This window comes from Rhinatrema bivittatum, chromosome 14 (genome assembly GCF_901001135.1).
Source record: "Rhinatrema bivittatum chromosome 14, aRhiBiv1.1, whole genome shotgun sequence".
In the NCBI taxonomy this organism is placed as follows: domain Eukaryota; kingdom Metazoa; phylum Chordata; class Amphibia; order Gymnophiona; family Rhinatrematidae; genus Rhinatrema; species Rhinatrema bivittatum.
In genome coordinates, this window is record NC_042628.1 from 3,903,290 (window position 1) to 3,921,926 (window position 18,637).

At 39.1% G+C, this 18,637-nt stretch overlaps 1 protein-coding gene across 1 annotated transcript; it reads left to right on the forward strand.

Annotated features, from left to right (window-relative positions):
* Positions 1–16,076: 16,076 nt before the first annotated feature.
* Positions 16,077–18,308, forward strand: LOC115076085. The gene is made up of 6 exons (XM_029577201.1): positions 16,077–16,130; positions 16,357–16,503; positions 16,825–17,033; positions 17,425–17,528; positions 17,877–17,989; positions 18,279–18,308. Exons 1-6 carry the CDS (start codon positions 16,077–16,079, stop codon positions 18,306–18,308), a joined length of 657 nt encoding a protein of 218 aa, XP_029433061.1.
* Positions 18,309–18,637: the final 329 nt, after the last annotated feature.

Consider the following 18,637-nt stretch of genomic DNA (forward strand, 5'->3'; position numbering starts at 1 on the left):
ACATGCATAGAAATCCACTTTGAAAATTAGCGGGACTGCGCATCCCTTAGTGTGAGGGAGTGCGGGTTTTCAAACACGGAAGCCCCAGTTCTGCGTCTGGATCGCCTCGTTGCTGAATGTGTAAAACTAAAGGCGAATTCGCTTCCGAGTCTACTTCCATGTATACAAACCCCAGTCAATTTTCAAAAGCCCATTTAATCCCATAAAACCAGATTTTCTGCTTCTAAATATTTCTGAAAATTGACCCCATAAAGAAAAAAGGTGAGACTGGAAGTCTGCAGCCAAATCCTTCATCACAGAACAAAACCAATCCTAAAGTTCAGATTCAGAGTCTCGGGAACACATCTATTTCCATATACAGGATTTCAATTGGAACGAGAAATCACTTGGAATGTTCCTGGCTAGAGATTAAGTACCATAAATTATCATTTGTTTTCTTTATTAATGAATACTCACATTAGTACACTCCACACCTCCCTATACAGCTTCCCTCCTCACAGCCAAAACTTCCTTTTCCATATTGCTCTGTTTGAAGAATCAAGAAAATAATAATTAACATATTAAAATACTTTTGTTGTTAACCTCCCTAACCTTTTCTGGAATTATGCAGGGTGACATATTTAATGTGACAGCTTCTAATGACCTTGAGCAGCTACTGATTAATCCAGAAGTGGTTTCTAATGCGACCTTACTAAAGGAGATTCTCAGCCTTCTGGAGCCAGATAATATCTTGAAGTACTGGAGTGCTATCATATCAGCTGGCACACAGGTACAGTATGCGTCGAAAAATAAAATGACATCGGCTTTCTCTTACTACCTGACATCCGTAGAAATAACTTGTGCAGTCAGATGTTGTTGAGTAGCTTATCTATAGATACACATACTTTACGTCTGTTAAAAGCAAATTAGCAAGGAGATTCTGGAATGTACAATGATAACCAAGTCCTTTTGCGCACATGCCCTTCTTAACAGAACCCCTCTCAGGACGGCACACGATAGGGGGAGCTGCCAATACAAGAATAAGTAAAATATATCTATTTCATAGAGTCCATGCAACCTGATTCTCTTCCTGATTTTCAGATTGTAGAAGGAAAACTGGTCATCTTATTGTCTTACCATACAAATAATCAATAGCAAACTGAACTTCACCGCTATTCTTACTGTCCTTTTGACATTTTGTTATGAACTATTGTTTTTTGATTTGTTCTTATTAATTATTTTATGTGTGACTTTTATGTTTTTATTTTGAGTGTGCTTTTTGTAAACTGCTTTCATCTAAACCCATTGAATAAGTAGTTCGGTATATAAAACATTTAAATAAATAGGCCTTATTCAGAATCAACTTTTCACAATTCTGTGCCTTTGTAAAAAATATTTAAGTCAATAAGGCCCTATAGATTCTGTGCCATATAAAATATGATTTTACATCCAATTTCAGACATAACACAACTGAATCGCAAAAGCCAATTTCTCAGCAGAAAGAACAAAATCTTGGTTAACCAATCATTAGTTGCTTATAAGAAAGTAATTTCTTCCTCTTTCAAGAAAACAGAAAAGATGCTTCAGCCATGCTTGTCAACTCAGGCCTCACAAATTTTGCTTCCTTTCCCAATGTCCTTTTGCTGATAGTGAAAGAGGGGTGAAAGTTATAAGCTAAGGTTCAGGCAACATGAAAAAATGCATTAAAAAGGCAAACAGGGCAACAAGTGACGAGGATGATATGGAGGCTGAATTTCAAAGCGCTTTCCCTGCATGAAAGTCTGTTTTGGGGGGGTAGATACACCACACTTTCTGAATCAAGCAGAAAGAAGTACCTGCAAAACCACATTCTGGGGGTGAATTTTCAAAGGCTTTCTGGGAGAAAGAGTGTATATGCCATTTTGTAAGCATCAAGAGTATGCGTGTATATTCGATTTCATGCATACATTTTACCAGTATAGAAAAGGAACGGTCTAGAGGCATTCTGTGGGCAGTCGCTGCTATGTTAGAAGAGAGATCCACATATTCGTATAATTTTATCCCTGCAAATTGACTTGTATTAGTGAAACTGGAATTGACTATTTTCTGTATTTTTTTGTGGGTGGGAGTTCTGGGAGAAATGCTAGAACGTCTACATGAACTGGAGACAGACTGGGTGAACTGGTGGTGGTATCGGCAAACTGGTGATTTCAAGTATGCATGCATGTATTTTCAAAATGGCATATGAAAAGAGGACTGAGTTACATTTTTAATGTCGTTTTGCATGGATAAGGAAGGATGAATAAGGACCCCCATATTTTTGATGGGAATGACATGATGACTGAATGAGAATTTATGTGGGAGGTTTGAAGGGGGATATCAAGAGAGGATTTTGAGATCTGTTTTTCCAATGTTCAGAGAAAGTTTGTTCTGTTGAAGCCAGACAAAGTGAAATGAATTGTTCAGTGAGCACCCAAGAAGATGTAAGATGGGAAAAAGAACTGTATATCATCTGCATTGAGTTTCTAGTGTACCCCAAAGCTCAGCCTTGTCAGCTGAATTATTTAATATTTATTTAACACCACTATGTCGGTTATTGGCGAGCCCTGGGAAACACCAGATGAAAAGGTATACCAGGTAGAAGATTCAGAAGCAAATGTGAGCTGCTGTATATGATCAGATACATAGGAAGTGAACCAGGAAAGAACATTGCCGGAGAAACCAGAAGAAAACAGGCGGGAGATGAGAATATTGTGATCAATGGTGTCAAAAGCTAAAGAGATATTAGGAGAATTAGTGTGTAATGTGTACCTGAGCTGAATCCCCTGCGGATGGTATCAAAAGTGGATATAAGTAGTATTTCTGTGTTGTGATATTTTCTGAACCTAAATCGATATTGGTCAAGAGTAGTGTAGGTGTCTAGAAACAAAGACAATGGAGGTAAAACAGTGTTTTCTGTAATCCTTGACAAATATGGAAAGGACGAGATGGGACAATAATTTGATAAGACATTCGGGTCCACAGTAAGTTTTTTAATAATCAGGCAGAGTGAGACTTTTCTTAAATTACTTTGGAAAGGTTCCAGAGGCGAGGGAGTCATTTAAAATCTGGCGATGAATTTTGCAGCTTCTTCTTTCATGAGTTTTAATAAGGCAGTAGAACAAGAATTCAATGAACCAGCAGTATTAATCTATTGATGGCTTGACTAATTCCATCCAAGTAAATGCTATCAATAGGTATGTTATGATTATCTGAAAAAATCTTACGTGCTGTAGTTATTTTTTCAACCAAGTAGGATGCAAATATTTCTGCAAGATTCATTCCCAGTGCCGGTGTAGGGGTGGCCTGATTAGTGGGTGTGGGCAAAACAAGTTGCTTTATTGAGTTAAATAATTCTCTGGGGTTGCGAAAGGATGCAGAGAGCTTAGTATAAAAATACATTTTTTATGCGTCGGCAACTGCAGATTGATATAACTCAGGTTGTTTTCAGTATTTTTTGTGATTCTGATGTGAGGTGTGGCGGTGTCATTTTCTCTCCGCTCTGCATAATGATCTTTTTTGTTGCTGCAATACATGTGTAAACCAGGGAGCCGCTTCGGTATGTCTTTTTGCTACCTTATGTACTGGGGCTATTTCATTTGGTATCATGTCAATTGAGGAATCCCAAATGTCACAAAGCTCTTCACGGTTGAATGTGGTGGGACATCAACAGAGGAATAAATTTGGATTTGAGTGTTTTTGCATCCATATGACCTCTCTTAAATGAGGTTGGTGCTAAATTGGCTGGGGACAAAGTTCCTGGATGGTAAGTTTATTTGAGCCCTTGCCAACCAAAAAGATAATAACACAAAAGATGAATAACAGCAAGCACTAGAGAATTGATTGCAAGCAAATAATAATCATAACTACTAGAAAAGTATTGAAATATGCATCTAAAGATAGCAAATCTTTCGTTCCTAGCAGAGTTACATTGGCTACCAATTGAACACAGAATTAAATACAAATCCCTATGTATCATTCACAAACTAATTTATGATGAGAAAGCAGATTGGCTAAACTCAGCATTACGGGTACACACTCCACACAGGAACCTCCGATCAGCAAATAAAGCACCCGTAACCATCCCTTCAGTTAAACCAGCAAGACTGACACAAGTGAGAGAGAGAGCCCTATCACTAGCGGGACCCATAATCTGGAACACAATGCCTCCAGAGATCAGACTACAAAATGCTCTAAAGACATTCAAGAAAAACCTAAAAACATGGCTTTTTAAACAAGCATTTTACAAAGAGACGAAAGAATAGAGAGAAATTATTCAGGAAAAAACAGAAAGGCACAGACACACAGTAAGTAGAACTTTACAATAGATTAGTCTATGAACACTACACCACAACAAACATAACTATAATACTAGATGTGACAAAACTGCTGGTGTAAGTACCTTGGTACAATTGGTCAGGAACTACTTCACTAATGTCTATGTTTAATGATATATTGTAACCGAACCTTTGACGGCACCTGTTAGAATGTACTATAGTACACTTTTATCTACATTAAATATGTGCCTACATGTAAACCGTTGCGATGGTATTTAACTTAGCAATGGTATAGAAATGTTTTTAAATAAATACATTTAAATAATGACAGTTGAAATGGGCACAAGAAATCCGTCTGTGGTCTCAGCTCCAGAAGTCTGACAAGTAACAATGATGCTGAGATTCTTACAGCTCTGCTCATTTTTATAGGACTTTTCTAACACTGTTTGAAGCAGCAGTAAGACCTTAGATTCAAGATCAAGGAGAAATAGCCAAGAATGAGGGCAGAGGGGGCCACCAGCCAGATAAACTTCACTCAAGCAGAACGGAAGGTCCTGAGCACGATATCAGAGGCTTCAGTGTGAGGGATTGGTTAATAAATATGTGGATAAAGGGGAACCGGTAGATGTGGTGTATTTGGATTTTCAGAAGACGTTTGACAAAGTCCCTCATGAGAGGCTTCTAGGAAAAGTAAAAAGTTATGGGATAGGTGGCGATGTCCTTTCGTGGATTGCAAACTGGTTAAAAGACAGGAAACAGAGAGTAGGATTAAATGGACAATTTTCTCAGTGGAAGGGAGTGGACAGTGGAGTGCCTCAGGGATCTGTATTGGGACCCTTACTTTTCAATATATTTATAAATGATCTGGAAAGAAATACGATGAGTGAGATAATCAAATTTGCAGATGACACAAAATTGTTCAGAGTAGTTAAATTTATCCTGCCTCCTACAGATGTTTACTATTATGTTTGAACTCAGTTTTTCAATGTACCTAACCTTTGGTATATCTTGTCTTGTTTATACTAATATTATTGCTCTCTACATTAATGGTGGGGGTGGAAGGGAAATAGAATAAAAAAGGTTACTATGAGCCAAGAGTAACAGATAAGTATGAGACAAAAAAAAAAAGTGTGAAAGCTTTCTGGGCAGACTGGATGGGCCGTTTGGTCTTCTTCTGCCGTCATTTCTATGTTCTATGACAGTTCTCAGCTTGTTAAATGTAAATGTTTAAAAACTTTTTAATGTAACAGGTTGTTATAATTGTAAAACCGGAGTGAAGGCAACTCTGCTATACCTCGGTATATAAAAAATGCTAAATAAATAAATCATAAGCAGACTGTGATAAATTGCAGGAAAACCTTGTGAGACTGGAAAATTGGGCATCAAAATGGCAGATGAAATTTAATGTGGACAAGTGCAAGGTGATGCATATAGGGAAAAAATAACCCATGCTATAGTTACACAATGTTAGGTTCCATATTAGGTGCTACAACCCAAGAAAGAGATCGAGGCATCATAGTGGATAACACATTGAAATCGTCAGTTCACTGTGCTGCGGCAGTCAAAAATCAAACAGAATGTTGGGAATTATTAGGAAGGGAATGGTGAATAAAACAAAAAATGTCATAATGCCTCTATATCGCTCCATGGTGAGACCGCACCTTGAATACTGTGTACAATTCTGGTCACAGTATCGAAAAAAAGATATAATTGCAATGGAGAAGGTACAGAGAAGGGCTACCAAAATGATAAAGGGGATAGAACAGCTCCCCTATGAGGAAAGACTAAAGAGGTTAGGGCTGTTCAGCTTGGAGAAGAGACGACTGATGGGGGATATGATAAAGGTCTATAAGAAAATAAGAGGTCTTGAACGAGTAGATGTGAATTGGATATTATTTACACTTTCAAATAACAGAAGGACTAGGGGCATTCCATGAAGTTAGCAAGTAGCAAACTTAAGACTAAACGGAGAAAATTCTTTTTCACTCAATGCACAATAAAGCTCTGGAATTTGTTGCCAGAGGATGTGGTTAGTGCAGTTAGTGTAGCTGGGTTCAAAAAAGGTTTGGATAAGTTATTGGAGAAGTCCATTAACTGCTATTAATCAAGTTTACTTAGGGAATAGCCACTGCTATTAATTGCATCAGTAGCATGGGTTCTTCTTAGAGTTTGGGTAATTGCCAGGTTCTTGTGCCTGGTTTGGCCTCTGTTGGAAGCAGGATGCTGGGCTTGATGGACCCTTGGTTTGACCCAGCATGGCAAGTTCTTATGTTCTTATGTTCTTATATAAAAAAAAAAAAAAAATAAGTTACAACTACTCCAAGCAGAGGACAAACATTCACCACATTCACCTATGTGCATACAGGAACAAAATTTCAAATAAAAAAAAAAAAATGTTCTGCAATGAAAATATAGGCCAAACTCAGTGGACAAAATGAATACACATATTTTAGCTCAATTCACAAAATTTATTTCAGCAGTATGAAAAATAAATGTAAACAACTAACTAAATCCTAAATAAATTGATCATTTACTTAAGAGACTTTCCTTATCTTTCTTCTTAGGCCAATTTGACGGATTCACAAGCAACTACTGTAAAAGAAGCGATGTTCAATGCTGTTTTTGAGGCAATCATTTCCAACTTCTCATCTTTAACTTCGGACAATTGTCAGTCATTATTCGGGAAGGACTTGCTTCCTTTGCTTCCCTATATTCAGGAAATTCATATACAACAACTGCCTACTAACATTAGCTGCTCTTGCTACCAGGGAATGTGAGTAATTTCAATGGAATTTCTCATCTTCACACGGCATAGGAAGTTTTAGGTCTGGACCAAATCTTTTACATGCCTAAGTTGCTTGGAGACGGCATGCTGTGATTTCTTAAAATGATGCCATAACCTTAGTTTGCACAATGCATGCTAACTGGATGCTCCTCTTTTGTGTCGAAGGGAAAAATATTGATGCTATGTACCTCTCTATTATTTTGTGACATGGGAGGAATGTTAGCAATTTAACCGAGGATGTGCTTTCAATTTTATATCCGTTTGGTTGACGGCTTTCATACCTTTATTTTTAAACGTTCAGGAAGGGCACTGCAAAACAAGGCATCACAGAACAAACAATTAAGTACTTTCCTCACATCAGCTCTCATTCTTTCTACAGAGTCTACACATTTTGTATGGCTTACGATCTTCTTGCCAACAAGACTACAGACATCTATCAGCTTTACATGAGGAATTACCTGATTCAACAGTCTTCTGACACAGGTTGGTCCCAAAGATTGCTGACAAATATGGAGTCATAACTTCACCCTTCCCTTCTGCTCTATTTCCACTATCAGTACAAGGGTGTATTCTCTCAACAAGAGCATAATCCCAACCAGGAGGAGTGGCTAAAAAAAGCATGCTTGACTTTACATATTTGCCAGGTTAAACTTCCAAAAGCAACCTTCATTTACATCAACAGCCTACATCCAAATGAAGTAAAGTTGTACATATCAACTCTTCAGTGAACCTTTTAATGGGAGTGGCTACAATGCTGTGGATATTTCTTGTCATTTCTCCAGACTCATTCTAATTAAAACATATACTGTATTTCATATCTCTCTCTTTCAGGAATTGCTTGCAGTACTACAAATTATACAACATGGGTTGAAGTTAATCTTTGCAGATTCATGCAGCTTGCCACAGTGAATGATCTCATCGTGTTCAACAAGAACTTGAGCAAGGTAAGGAAGAAGTTTCTGTTTCTATCTCAAGTGCTGTACCCTAGATCACCAAGTTTTGACTCAACCTGCAAACATTATAGAAGATCTCTGTATATTACTCTGCAAGCCTTCTTCAGAAAAACAAAGGCAGGCTATTCACAGCCTACATTCTTTCTGAGGAGAAAAATGTATTGTGATAAAAGGAGGGCATAAATTCTCTCTCTTTTCTCTAAACGTTTAGGAGAACATGACTGCGGAAGAAACAGCCATACTCTTGACCAACCCACAGGTCATCTCTAATTCCAGCATGTTACAGGAAATCCTTCACAATCTTGACAGAGAAAATATCAGCCTTTATTTGGAAGCTTTCACAGCTGCTGCTATAAAGGTAAATTGAAGACGAGAGTGCTTGGATTGGATCATTGTCGCATACGAGTTTGCCTCCAGTTTGAATATTAACAATCTAAAAAGTGCTTCATTTCTCTGGGAGTTGAAAAATGGTTTTGTGTAATCAATCAATTCTTTTAATGACTCTCTATAGAAAATTCAGAAACTAAGCTTTCTATTCTAGAAGATCTTCTACACTAATATGAATAGATCATGTTATTTCAGTTTCACTCCTGTGTGGACAGAAGGAATAAGAACCGTGGACTAAATCCTAAATACCAAGGTTTTTTACTTGAGTGACTTTCCTTATCCTTCCTCTTAGGCCAATTTGACGGATTCACAAGCAACTACTGTAAAAGAAGCGATGTTCAATGCTGTTTTCGAGGCAATCATTTCCAACTTCTCATCTTTAACTTCGGACAATTGTCAGTCATTATTCGGGAAGGACTTGCTTCCTTTGCTTCCCTATATTCAGGAAATTCATATACAACAACTGCCTACTAACATTAGCTGCTCTTGCTACCAGGGAATGTGAGTAATTTCAATGGAATTTCTCATCTTCACACGGCATAGGAAGTTTTAGGTCTGGACCAAATCTTTTACATGCCTAAGTTGCTTGGAGACGGCATGCTGTGATTTCTTAAAATGATGCCATAACCTTAGTTTGCACAATGCATGCTAACTGGATGCTCCTCTTTTGTGTCGAAGGGAAAAATATTGATGCTATGTACCTCTCTATTATTTTGTGACATGGGAGGAATGTTAGCAATTTAACCGAGGATGTGCTTCCAATTTTATATCCGTTTGGTTGATGGCTTTCATACCTTTATTTTTAAACGTTCAGGAAGGGCACTGCAAAACAAGGCATCACTGAACAAACAATTAAGTACTTTCCTCATATCAGCTCTCATTCTTTCTACAGAGTCTACACATTTTGTATGACTTACGATCTTCTTGCCAACAAGACTACAGACATCTATCAGCTTTATATGAGGAATTACCTGATTCAACAGTCTTCTGACACAGGTTGGTCCCAAAGATTGCTGACAAATATGGAGGCATACCTTCACACTTCCTTTCTGCTGTATTTGCACTATCAGTACAAGGGTGTATTCTCTCAACAAGAGCATAATCCAACCAGGAGTGGTTAAAAAAAGCATGCTTGACTTTACATATTTGCCAGGTTAAATGTCCAAAAGCAACCTTCATTTACATCAACAGCCTACATCCAAATGAAGTAAAGTTGTACATATCAACTCTTCAGTGAACCTTTTAATGGGAGTGGCTACAATGCTGTGGATATTTCTTGTCATTTCTCCAGACTCATTCTAATTAAAACATATACTGTATTTCATATCTCTCTCTTTCAGGAATTGCTTGCAGTACTACAAATTATACAACATGGGTTGAAGTTAATCTTTGCAAATTCATGCAGCTTGCCACAGTGAATGATCTCATCGTGTTCAACAAGAACTTGAGCAAGGTAAGGAAGAAGTTTCTGTTTCCATCTCAAGTGCTGTACCCTAGATCATCAAGTTTTGACTCAACCTGCAAACATTATAGAAGATCTCTGTATATTACTCTGCAAGCCTTCTTCAGAAAAACAAAGGCAGGCTATTCACAGCCTACATTCTTTCTAACAGAGGAGAAAAATGTATTGTGATAAAAGGAGGGCATAAATTCTCTCTCTTTTCTCTAAATGTTTAGGAGAACATGACTGCGGAAGAAACAGCCATACTCTTGACCAACCCACAGGTCATCTCTAATTCCAGCATGTTACAGGAAATCCTTCACAATCTTGACAGAGAAAATATCAGCCTTTATTTGGAAGCTTTCACAGCTGCTGCTATAAAGGTAAATTGAAGACGAGAGTGCTTGGATTGGATCATTGTCGCATACGAGTTTGCCTCCAGTTTGAATATTAACAATCGAAAAAGTGCTTCATTTCTCTGGGAGTTGAAAAATGGTTTTGTGTAATCAATCAATTCTTTTAATGACTCTCTATAGAAAATTCAGAAACTAAGCTTTCTATTCTAGAAGATCTTCTACACTAATATGAATAGATCATGTTATTTCAATTTCACTCCTGTGTGGACAGAAGGAATAAGAACCGTTGACTAAATCCTAAATACCAAGGTCTTTTACTTGAGAGACTTTCCTTATCTTTCCTCTTAGGCCAATTTGACGGATTCACAAGCAACTACTGTAAAAGAAGCGATGTTCAATGCTGTTTTCGAGGCAATCATTTCCAACTTCTCATCTTTAACTTCGGACAATTGTCAGTCATTATTCGGGAAGGACTTGCTTCCTTTGCTTCCCTATATTCAGGAAATTCATATACAACAACTGCCTACTAACATTAGCTGCTCTTGCTACCAGGGAATGTGAGTAATTTCAATGGAATTTCTCATCTTCACACGGCATAGGAAGTTTTAGGTCTGGACCAAATCTTTTACATGCCTAAGTTGCTTGGAGACGGCATGCTGTGATTTCTTAAAATGATGCCATAACCTTAGTTTGCACAATGCATGCTAACTGGATGCTCCTCTTTTGTGTCGAAGGGAAAAATATTGATGCTATGTACCTCTCTATTATTTTGTGACATGGGAGGAATGTTAGCAATTTAACCGAGGATGTGCTTCCAATTTTATATCCGTTTGGTTGACTGCTTTCTAGGGATGTGAATCGTTTTTCAACGATTAAAATTATCGTCCGATAATGTTTATATCGTCTTAAATCGTTATAGAACACGATACAATAGAAATTCTAACGATTTATCGTTAAAAATCGTTAAATCGTGTTAGTGCGCACTAACTCTAGTTAGTGCGCACTAACTCCCCGTTAGTGCGCACTAACTCGATTTAGTGCGCACTAACTGAAAATGATACAAATAAACACTTTCCAGGTCACTGAAGGTCAGTTAGGAATGAATATGTGTTCCTATTGGCTGGCTGCCCTCTTATCTATTGATATTACCAAGGTTACCACTGAGGTGATGGTTGGGGGGATGGGAAATGGAACTGGAAACTAACGAACACCAACAGAAAATGAAACAAAGTGTTCACACTTCCCAGGTCAGTAAAGGTCACTTAGGAATGAATATGTATGTATGTATTCCTATTGGCTGGCTGTGCTCTTATCTATTGATGTTACCAATATGGTTGGGGGGATGTGAAATGGAAACAGTTGGAAGCTTGACAAAAAAAGTAATGTAATGATCAGCACTCACGTGACTAGAACTTGTTTGTTTATTATTTTTGTTAGCAGGCACCTGAAATGCTAGTGCATGTTGAATTTGCCAATCACTGTGCATTTTAGAAAGGTGGTCCTGGCTGGAACTGTACACAGTTCAAATATATGTAATTGATTGTTGGTAAGTGTATTTTTTAAGTAGCCACACTGGCACCAGTATGTTTACTTTTCCTCCTACTTAACTCACTAGCTCAGCTTTGTAAGAAGGGCTTCTCTGCTTGTGTGTTGTTTTTGTTTGGTGTGAGGAGAGCAGAAACATCAGATCTTTATTCAATCTACTACAGTCATCTCTTACAGTGCCCTATCCCTATTAATACCAGGAGTGTTATGATCTTCCTGCACACAGTGCCCTAACCCTGATACCAGTCTGAGACAGCTCCCTCCCTGCATTACTAGTGAGAGGCTGGCTTCACAGACAGGGGGGAGCTGCCTGACCCTCACTCCTGACTTCCCCCATGTCCCAGCTAGTGAATGGTGTGTGGGTGAGGGGGGTGGGAGGATGGTGAAGTCTGAGACAGCTCCCTCCCTGCATTACTAGTGAGAGGCTGGCTTCGCAGACAGGGGGGAGCTGCCTGACCCTCACTCCTGACTTCCCCCATGTCCCAGCTAGTGAATGGTGTGTGGGTGAGGGGGGGGGGGAGGATGGTGAAGTCTGAGACAGCTCCCTCCCTGCATTACTAGTGAGAGGCTGGCTTCACAGACAGGGGGGAGCTGCCTGACCCTCACTCCTGACTTCCCCCATGTCCCAGCTAGTGAATGGTGTGTGGGTGAGGGGGGGGGGAGGATGGTGAAGTCTGAGACAGCTCCCTCCCTGCATTACTAGTGAGAGGCTGGCTTCACAGACAGGGGGGAGCTGCCTGTCCCTCACTCCTGACTTCCCCCATGTCCCAGCTAGTGAATGGTGTGTGGGTGAGGGGGGAGGGGGTGGATGGTAAAGTCTGAGACAGCTCCCTCCCTGCATTACTAGTGAGAGGCTGGCTTCACAGACAGGGGGGAGCTGCCTGACCCTCACTCCTGACTTCCCCCATGTCCCAGCTAGTGAATGGTGTGTGGGTAAGGGGGGGGGGGGGGAGGATGGTGAAGTCTGAGACAGCTCCCTCCCTGCATTACTAGTGAGAGGCTGGCTTCACAGACAGGGGGGAGCTGCCTGACCCTCACTCCTCCGGGGTATTGTGATCTTCCTGCACACAGTGCCCTATCCCTGATACCAGGGGTGTTGTGATCTTCCTGCATGCAGTGCCCTATCCCTATTAATACCAGGAGTGTTGTGATCTTCCTGCATGCAGTGCCCTATCCCTATTAATACCAGGAGTGTTGTGATCTTCCTGCATGCAGTGCCCTATCCCTGATATCGGGATGTGTGCAAGAAGATCACAACACCCCCGGTATCAGGAATAGGGCACTGTGTGCAGGAAGATCACAACACCCCCAGTATCAGGAATAGGGCACTGTGTGCAGGAAGATCACAACACCCCTGGTATTAGGGATAGGGCACTGTGTGCAGGAAGATCACAACACTCCTGGTATTAATAGGGATAGGGCACTGTGTGCAGGAAGATCACAATACCCCTGGTATCAGGGTTAGGGCACAAGTTCTAGTCACATTGACCGATCACATTACTTGTTTTGTCAAGCTACCAACTGTTTCCATTTCCCATCCCCCATATACTGTCAGTAGGAAACTTGGTAACATGAATAAATAAGAGGGCAGCCAATAGGAATACATATTCATTCCTAAACTGACCTTAACTGACCTGAAAAGTGTCAAATTGTATCATTTTCAGTTAGTACGCACTAACTCCCAGTTAGTGCGCACTAACTCCCGTTAGTGCGCACTAACTCGAGTTAGTGCGCACTAATCGGAAAAAAACGATTTTTAATGATTTTTTAACTAAAAAATCGTGCCTAAGACGATTTTCTTGCCCTGCCACACGATTTCTATCGTTAAGACGATATGGAAAACGATTCACATCCCTACTGCTTTCATACCTTTATTTTTAAACGTTCAGGAAGGGCACTGCAAAACAAGGCATCACTGAACAAACAATTAAGTACTTTCCTCACATCAGCTCTCATTCTTTTTACAGAGTCTACACATTTTGTATGGCTTACGATCTTCTTGCCAACAAGACTACAGACATCTATCAGCTTTACATGAGGAATTACCTGATTCAACAGTCTTCTGACACAGGTTGGTCCCAAAGATTGCTGACAAATATGGAGTCATAACTTCACCCTTCCCTTCTGCTCTATTTCCACTATCAGTACAAGGGTGTATTCTCTCAACAAGAGCATAATCCCAACCAGGAGGAGTGGCTAAAAAAAGCATGCTTGACTTTACATATTTGCCAGGTTAAACTTCCAAAAGCAACCTTCATTTACATCAACAGCCTACATCCAAATGAAGTAAAGTTGTACATATCAACTCTTCAGTGAACCTTTTAATGGGAGTGGCTACAATGCTGTGGATATTTCTTGTCATTTCTCCAGACTCATTCTAATTAAAACATATACTGTATTTCATATCTCTCTCTTTCAGGAATTGCTTGCAGTACTACAAATTATACAACATGGGTTGAAGTTAATCTTTGCAGATTCATGCAGCTTGCCACAGTGAATGATCTCATCGTGTTCAACAAGAACTTGAGCAAGGTAAGGAAGAAGTTTCTGTTTCTATCTCAAGTGCTGTACCCTAGATCACCAAGTTTTGACTCAACCTGCAAACATTATAGAAGATCTCTGTATATTACTCTGCAAGCCTTCTTCAGAAAAACAAAGGCAGGCTATTCACAGCCTACATTCTTTCTAACCTGAGGAGAAAAATGTATTGTGATAAAAGGAGGGCATAAATTCTCTCTCTTTTCTCTAAACGTTTAGGAGAACATGACTGCGGAAGAAACAGCCATACTCTTGACCAACCCACAGGTCATCTCTAATTCCAGCATGTTACAGGAAATCCTTCACAATCTTGACAGAGAAAATATCAGCCTTTATTTGGAAGCTTTCACAGCTGCTGCTATAAAGGTAAATTGAAGACGAGAGTGCTTGGATTGGATCATTGTCGCATACGAGTTTGCCTCCAGTTTGAATATTAACAATCTAAAAAGTGCTTCATTTCTCTGGGAGTTGAAAAATGGTTTTGTGTAATCAATCAATTCTTTTAATGACTCTCTATAGAAAATTCAGAAACTAAGCTTTCTATTCTAGAAGATCTTCTACACTAATATGAATAGATCATGTTATTTCAGTTTCACTCCTGTGTGGACAGAAGGAATAAGAACCGTGGACTAAATCCTAAATACCAAGGTCTTTTACTTGAGTGACTTTCCTTATCCTTCCTCTTAGGCCAATTTGACGGATTCACAAGCAACTACTGTAAAGAAGCGATGTTCAATGCTGTTTTCGAGGCAATCATTTCCAACTTCTCATCTTTAACTTCGGACAATTGTCAGTCATTATTCGGGAAGGACTTGCTTCCTTTGCTTCCCTATATTCAGGAAATTCATATACAACAACTGCCTACTAACATTAGCTGCTCTTGCTACCAGGGAATGTGAGTAATTTCAATGGAATTTCTCATCTTCACACGGCATAGGAAGTTTTAGGTCTGGACCAAATCTTTTACATGCCTAAGTTGCTTGGAGACGGCATGCTGTGATTTCTTAAAATGATGCCATAACCTTAGTTTGCACAATGCATGCTAACTGGATGCTCCTCTTTTGTGTCGAAGGGAAAAATATTGATGCTATGTACCTCTCTATTATTTTGTGACATGGGAGGAATGTTAGCAATTTAACCGAGGATGTGCTTCCAATTTTATATCCGTTTGGTTGACGGCTTTCATACCTTTATTTTTAAACGTTCAGGAAGGGCACTGCAAAACAAGGCATCACTGAACAAACAATTAAGTACTTTCCTCATATCAGCTCTCATTCTTTTTACAGAGTCTACACATTTTGTATGGCTTACGATCTTCTTGCCAACAAGACTACAGACATCTATCAGCTTTACATGAGGAATTACCTGATTCAACAGTCTTCTGACACAGGTTGGTCCCAAAGATTGCTGACAAATATGGAGTCATAACTTCACCCTTCCCTTCTGCTCTATTTCCACTATCAGTACAAGGGTGTATTCTCTCAACAAGAGCATAATCCCAACCAGGAGGAGTGGCTAAAAAAAGCATGCTTGACTTTACATATTTGCCAGGTTAAACTTCCAAAAGCAACCTTCATTTACATCAACAGCCTACATCCAAATGAAGTAAAGTTGTACATATCAACTCTTCAGTGAACCTTTTAATGGGAGTGGCTACAATGCTGTGGATATTTCTTGTCATTTCTCCAGACTCATTCTAATTAAAACATATACTGTATTTCATATCTCTCTCTTTCAGGAATTGCTTGCAGTACTACAAATTATACAACATGGGTTGAAGTTAATCTTTGCAAATTCATGCAGCTTGCCACAGTGAATGATCTCATCGTGTTCAACAAGAACTTGAGCAAGGTAAGGAAGAAGTTTCTGTTTCTATCTCAAGTGCTGTACCCTAGATCACCAAGTTTTGACTCAACCTGCAAACATTATAGAAGATCTCTGTATATTACTCTGCAAGCCTTCTTCAGAAAAACAAAGGCAGGCTATTCACAGCCTACATTCTTTCTAACCGAGGAGAAAAATGTATTGTGATAAAAGGAGGGCATAAATTCTCTCTCTCTCTTCTCTAAACCTTTAGGACAACATGACTGCGGAAGAAACAGCCATACTCTTGACCAACCCACAGGTCATCTCTAATTCCAGCATGTTACAGGAAATCCTTCACAATCTTGATAGAGAGAATATCAGCCTTTATTTGGAAGCTTTCACAGCTGCTGCTATAAAGGTAAATTGAAGACGAGAGTGCTTGGATTGGATCATTGTCGCATACGAGTTTGCCTCCAGTTTGAATATTAACAATCTAAAAAGTGCTTCATTTCTCTGGGAGTTGAAAAATGGTTTTGTGTAATCAATCAATTCTTTTAATGACTCTCTATAGAAAATTCAGAAACTAAGCTTTCTATTCTAGAAGATCTTCTACACTAATATGAATAGATCATGTTATTTCAATTTCACTCCTGTGTGGACAGAAGGAATAAGAACCGTGGACTAAATCCTAAATACCAAGGTCTTTTACTTGAGAGACTTTCCTTATCTTTCCTCTTAGGCCAATTTGACGGATTCACAAGCAACTACTGTAAAAGAAGCGATGTTCAATGCTGTTTTCGAGGCAATCATTTCCAACTTCTCATCTTTAACTTCGGACAATTGTCAGTCATTATTCGGGAAGGACTTGCTTCCTTTGCTTCCCTATATTCAGGAAATTCATATACAACAACTGCCTACTAACATTAGCTGCTCTTGCTACCAGGGAATGTGAGTAATTTCAATGGAATTTCTCATCTTCACACGGCATAGGAAGTTTTAGGTCTGGACCAAATCTTTTACATGCCTAAGTTGCTTGGAGACGGCATGCTGTGATTTCTTAAAATGATGCCATAACCTTAGTTTGCACAATGCATGCTAACTGGATGCTCCTCTTTTGTGTCGAAGGGAAAAATATTGATGCTATGTACCTCTCTATTATTTTGTGACATGGGAGGAATGTTAGCAATTTAACCGAGGATGTGCTTCCAATTTTATATCCGTTTGGTTGACGGCTTTCATACCTTTATTTTTAAACGTTCAGGAAGGGCACTGCAAAACAAGGCATCACTGAACAAACAAGTAAGTACTTTCCTCACATCAGCTCTCATTCTTTTTACAGAGTCTACACATTTTGTATGGCTTACGATCTTCTTGCCAACAAGACTACAGACATCTATCAGCTTTACATGAGGAATTACCTGATTCAACAGTCTTCTGACACAGGTTGGTCCCAAAGATTGCTGACAAATATGGAGTCATAACTTCACCCTTCCCTTCTGCTCTATTTCCACTATCAGTACAAGGGTGTATTCTCTCAACAAGAGCATAATCCCAACCAGGAGGAGTGGCTAAAAAAAGCATGCTTGACTTTACATATTTGCCAGGTTAAACTTCCAAAAGCAACCTTCATTTACATCAACAGCCTACATCCAAATGAAGTAAAGTTGTACATATCAACTCTTCAGTGAACCTTTTAATGGGAGTGGCTACAATGCTGTGGATATTTCTTGTCATTTCTCCAGACTCATTCTAATTAAAACATATACTGTATTTCATATCTCTCTCTTTCAGGAATTGCTTGCAGTACTACAAATTATACAACATGGGTTGAAGTTAATCTTTGCAGATTCATGCAGCTTGCCACAGTGAATGATCTCATCGTGTTCAACAAGAACTTGAGCAAGGTAAGGAAGAAGTTTCTGTTTCTATCTCAAGTGCTGTACCCTAGATCACCAAGTTTTGACTCAACCTGCAAACATTATAGAAGATCTCTGTATATTACTCTGCAAGCCTTCTTCAGAAAAACAAAGGCAGGCTATTCACAGCCTACATTCTTTCTAACTGAGGAGAAAAATGTATTGTGATAAAAGGAGGGCATAAATTCTCTCTCTTTTCTCTAAACGTTTAGGAGAACATGACTGCGGAAGAAACAGCCATACTCTTGACCAACCCACAGGTCATCTCTAATTCCAGGATGTTACAGGAAATCCTTCACAATCTTGACAGAGAAAATATCAGCCTTTATTTGGAAGCTTTCACAGCTGCTGCTATAAAGGTAAATTGAAGACGAGAGTGCTTGGATTGGATCATTGTCGCATACGAGTTTGCCTCCAGTTTGAATATTAACAATCTAAAAAGTGCTTCATTTCTCTGGGAGTTGAAAAATGGTTTTGTGTAATCAATCAATTCTTTTAATGACTCTCTATAGAAAATTCAGAAACTAAGCTTTCTATTCTAGAAGATCTTCTACACTAATATGAATAGATCATGTTATTTCAGTTTCACTCCTGTGTGGACAGAAGGAATAAGAACCGTGGACTAAATCCTAAATA